The 3,996-nt window shown below is 49.2% G+C and overlaps 1 protein-coding gene and 1 long non-coding RNA gene across 5 annotated transcripts in view; one reads left to right on the plus strand and one right to left on the minus strand.

Annotated features, from left to right (window-relative positions):
- Window positions 1-3,996, minus strand: part of POLQ (DNA polymerase theta) — a 141,860-nt gene that overhangs the window by 117,806 nt on the left and 20,058 nt on the right. For all 4 annotated transcript variants that reach the window (XR_002099396.1, XM_019527057.1, XM_019527056.1 and 1 more), the window contains 2 exons: window positions 1,803-1,947; window positions 1,541-1,681 (listed from right to left, as the gene is read on the minus strand). Coding sequence is in view for 3 of the 4 variants with exons in the window: in XM_019527057.1 (XP_019382602.1) it covers window positions 1,541-1,681; window positions 1,803-1,947 (286 nt within the window). In the remaining variant the exon portion in view is untranslated. The remainder of the gene's footprint in view (window positions 1-1,540; window positions 1,682-1,802; window positions 1,948-3,996) is intronic.
- LOC109304460 overlaps window positions 831-3,996 on the plus strand; it is a 13,115-nt gene continuing 9,949 nt past the window's right edge. Inside the window, exon 1 of the long non-coding RNA XR_002099397.1 lies at window positions 831-842. This is a non-coding gene — a long non-coding RNA (uncharacterized LOC109304460). The remainder of the gene's footprint in view (window positions 843-3,996) is intronic.

The raw sequence follows: 3,996 nt of genomic DNA on the forward strand, positions 1-3,996 counted from the left end.
GGGCGGAGGCAAGGGGAGGGTGACCAGGACACACATGAATAACAGCAGCAAATTGACAGGATCTGCTTACTTCAGCCACTGCTTCTCCCACCGGCACAGGGAAATCGATTCCAGTTGCTGAAGTAGGGATATGCAAGCACACCTGACTTTATTACTGTGGGAACTTTTCTACAAGATTTGGGAAATACTGCTCTAAAGTATTTGTAGACAACATGAAAATTAAGAAGAGCATGGTATTTATTTCATATATTGCATGTTGTTGGAAAAAAAGGCCAATAGCATATTGAGCTGTATTAACAGGAGTGTCACTTGCAAATCAAAGGAAGTGATTTTTCCACTTTATTCAGCCTCACCTGGAATAGTGTGTCCAGTTCTAGACCCCACACTTCAAGAAGGGCGTGGACAAATTAAAAAGTCCAGGTGAGAGCAACAAAAATTATTAGAGGCCTGGAAAACTTGACTTAAGAACTGAAATAACTAGGATTAATTATTCTGGGGAAGAGAGGACTGCAGTGGGGGGTTGATAATAGTCTTTAAATACCTGAAGAATGGTTATAAGAGGATGTTGACAGACTTCTCTGTGACACAGAGGACAGGATGAGTAGTGCTCTAAAACTGAAGCAAGGGAAATTTAGGTTGGAGAGTAGGAAGAATTTTCTCTTTTAGGGTGGTGGTTTAGCATTGGGACAGGCTTCCATAGAAGTTATGGAATCTCCATCCTTGGAAGTCTCTAACAGCAGCTTAGACGAGCACTTGACTCGGATGGTTTAGTCGGGAATGACCCTGCCTTTAGGGGGGTGGGGGTTGGATTAGATTAGTAATGCTCAACCTCTGGTCTGTGGGTTGGACACCGCCCACAGAGCCATGTCATCTTGTCTGCAAGGTTCCCCACAGGCCCAGAAATTTGGTAGCAGGGAAAGGGTATGTGTTAACAGATCCAGAGCCACGACCATTAACACTGTCACCACACCCCTACCACCAAATTTCCAGACCTCTGGAGAACCCCACAGCCCAGATGACATGGCCCCACTTGCCTGATTGCACTGGCACAGGGCCCTGCCATGGCCAGATTTGGTGCACAGAGTCAAGCCATGACCGAATCTGGTGTGTGGGGTCAGACTGGACTGCATCTCCAAATGGCCCCGTGCTTAGAATCTGTCCTGCAGACCACCCCTGGGCTGTTCATCAGGCCCACTGGGCAAGAGAGGCTGAGCCCCGTTGGACTAAATGACCTCCTGAGGTCCTTTCCACCCTATTTTTCTATGATTCTATGAGGTATTTTAGAAATATAAGAAAAGAGAATTGTATGTGGCAGAGCTGGGGGCTAATGGTTTCTCTATCACTAAGTCCTGTGATTTGCTGCCTTGAACCTGTATTCCTCATTATTTTCCATTCTAGGTACAGTTCAAAGCAGCATCTACCCTTATAGTAGTTTTAGGCCTTGTTTTCTCTCAGGCCAGGCATGAATCTTAGCTGACCCTGGATTAATCAACGTAGTACAGCTACCAAGGAGCCCAGCAACGAGGAAGCTCAGGAGTACCTGCATGATGAAATGCTACTCCCCATGGTAAAGTTCGCTGGAGCACAGAGTCCAAACCCGAGAGTGATCGTCTTAGCTGGTCCATCACCTCCTCTATTCCCTCTTTGTTCAAGGGGATTGGTGGAAGGTTTGAAGTTTTTCCTTTCATCAGAAAAGAGGAAGAGGAAGAAAGAATAATTTAGCTGCTCTTAGCAGGACTACTGTGCTGCAAAGGCACAGCATAGATCAGCATATCACAGCCTCCTCCCTCTGCCCCTCTTACTCTCAGACAGCTGCAGGTTGCAGAACTCTCTAGCTATGATGTCTGCCAGCTTCTCACACCAGTTCTTGGATGGACAGAAGAGCAGGACTGAATGACCATCACGAACAGTCTCATAGCACAGGCTTACAACATGGTCCTCATCTCCCTGAATTGGCACAAAAAGCTTTTTCAACATATTGTTGCATCATAAAGGCTTTGAAAATATTGCCAAGCTGGCTGTCATAACACACTTTAAACCTCCTACCCCAAATCAGAGAGGAACAAGCTAAAAAAATGGAACCACATTTGTGTGACTTCGATCTTACCTTAGAAAGTCTAGGTTATGTAGGGGCAGGCAAGCCCACGCATCCTGCGACTCCTCCCTGCCACCATCACCAGTACCCAGAAACAGCTGAACGCACAGCCCTGGATCTAGCCTGCCCTGCACACACTCCAGACTCATCTCAGCTGAACCAAACTAGCTTTGAACCAGCCAGGACCTGCGTGCGCAGTCCCAACCCCGAGCTGCCCTGCGCCCACTCTGGACCCATCTGCGCACGAGTGGCAGTGGGGCAGAAATTACTGCTGGGCATGGGAGAAAAGCGGCCCCTGCCCCTTGCCAATGCCACTGAGCCCATGCCCAGGCTGCCCTGCAGCTCCTCTGCTGTCATCACTACCGCCACCAGCACTGCATCCAAGCCACCCAGCGGAGCAGTGGTGACAGTAAAGAGAAGCCACAGGGCAGTCCAGGCACAGGCTCTAGGTGGCAGCAGCAAGAAGGACCTGGCAGCAGTAAGGGGCTGGAACCGCTTTTCCCCCACAGCCAGCAACAGCTTCTGCACAGCCGCCACTGCTGCTCATCGTGGGTGGGAGGGTTAAGAGCAGGTACGGGGTGGGCCAGAGTCAGGGCTGTGCACGCAGGTCCTAGCTGGTCCGGAGCTGGTCCTCTCTTGCCAGGGCAAGTCCAGAGTGGGTGCAGGGCTGCATGTCCCCAGACTCCACAGAGCTGGCAGCAGCAGCAGCAGCCAGACAGAGCTGCCACAGCCTGGACTGCCTCGGAATGTCGCAGGTCTGTGAGGGCAGCAGGTTGTGGCTCTGCCCCAGGCCCTACCCTGCACGATCACCGGCCTGCAATCCTGACCTTCTGCTCCTGGATGCTGCTCTACACCCATCCATGGCCCCATCCCATCTGCCTGACCAAGTGTGCCCTGCCTGTGGGGGTCCCAGGCCTGTCCACATGGAGACCCTGCTTGCTCACCTGCTCCATCCAGCACCCCAGCAATGAATGTAAGGAAAATGGGCCCAGATAGCATCAATTGTGCATGCAAAAGCTCACCAAAACTCAGTAAGTGGCCATCCAGCCCAATTAATTGCCCACCCTTGCTCCAAACCTTGCTTGTTATGCAATAGAGCTCTTTGAAAGAAGTTCTGAAGCACTTGTTCTTTGTAGAAGAGGCCTGATTTGACCTTTCTCTCCATTCTTGCTCATGTGTGATGCAAGGAAAGCACACTAAAAGGCAGATAAGCTGATTTCAAGCAGAACTAAGAAACTGCTTTTTGCTCATTATTTGATGAGGGACGGGGTGAGGTTCAAAGTCATTTTATTTTTTTGGACACAATACATAAGACAACTACTACTGCTGCTTGTTAGACCCCATCCCCCTGGCAGAAGTTACTATCTCTAGAAAAGTCCTGACAGAAAGGTGAAGTGGAGAGCAAGCGGCAGTGGTCTGAAATGGAAGGCCTGTGAGCCCTGCTACAAATAAATTCAGATCCCTAGGAGGGAAAGTGAAAACAAACCCTTTCAGGACTACAACAACCACCAGAGCCTTAATGGAACAGAAACTGCAGAAACAGCCACTAGCTCCATTCCTGGCAAGCTGGCGGAGGGACCCCATTTTTTTCACTCCAGTTGCAATTCAAGAATGCCTGATACCCAAGTTCTGGGTGGAGACCACTAGCAATGAAGACGACTATGGCAATGTTGAACCCATATCACACTAGGTCTAAACTAACTGTCAAAACTGAAGTGATTTGGATTAACCTAGCTAGGAAAAACTCATATCTATTTGTAAAAATGTAGATCTTAGGACCTCCCAGGAGAAGGCAAGGTTCTTTTTTATGGCATCTGAGGTCATGGGATCAACACATGGAGAGGGATTGTTGCCTAGTCACTTAACCCTTAGGAGAGGTTTGTTCAGTTAGCTCCAGTCTA

The sequence above is a fragment of the Gavialis gangeticus genome, unplaced genomic scaffold (assembly GCF_001723915.1).
Source record: "Gavialis gangeticus isolate Ggan-Ray unplaced genomic scaffold, GavGan_comp1, whole genome shotgun sequence".
Classification (NCBI taxonomy): domain Eukaryota; kingdom Metazoa; phylum Chordata; order Crocodylia; family Gavialidae; genus Gavialis; species Gavialis gangeticus.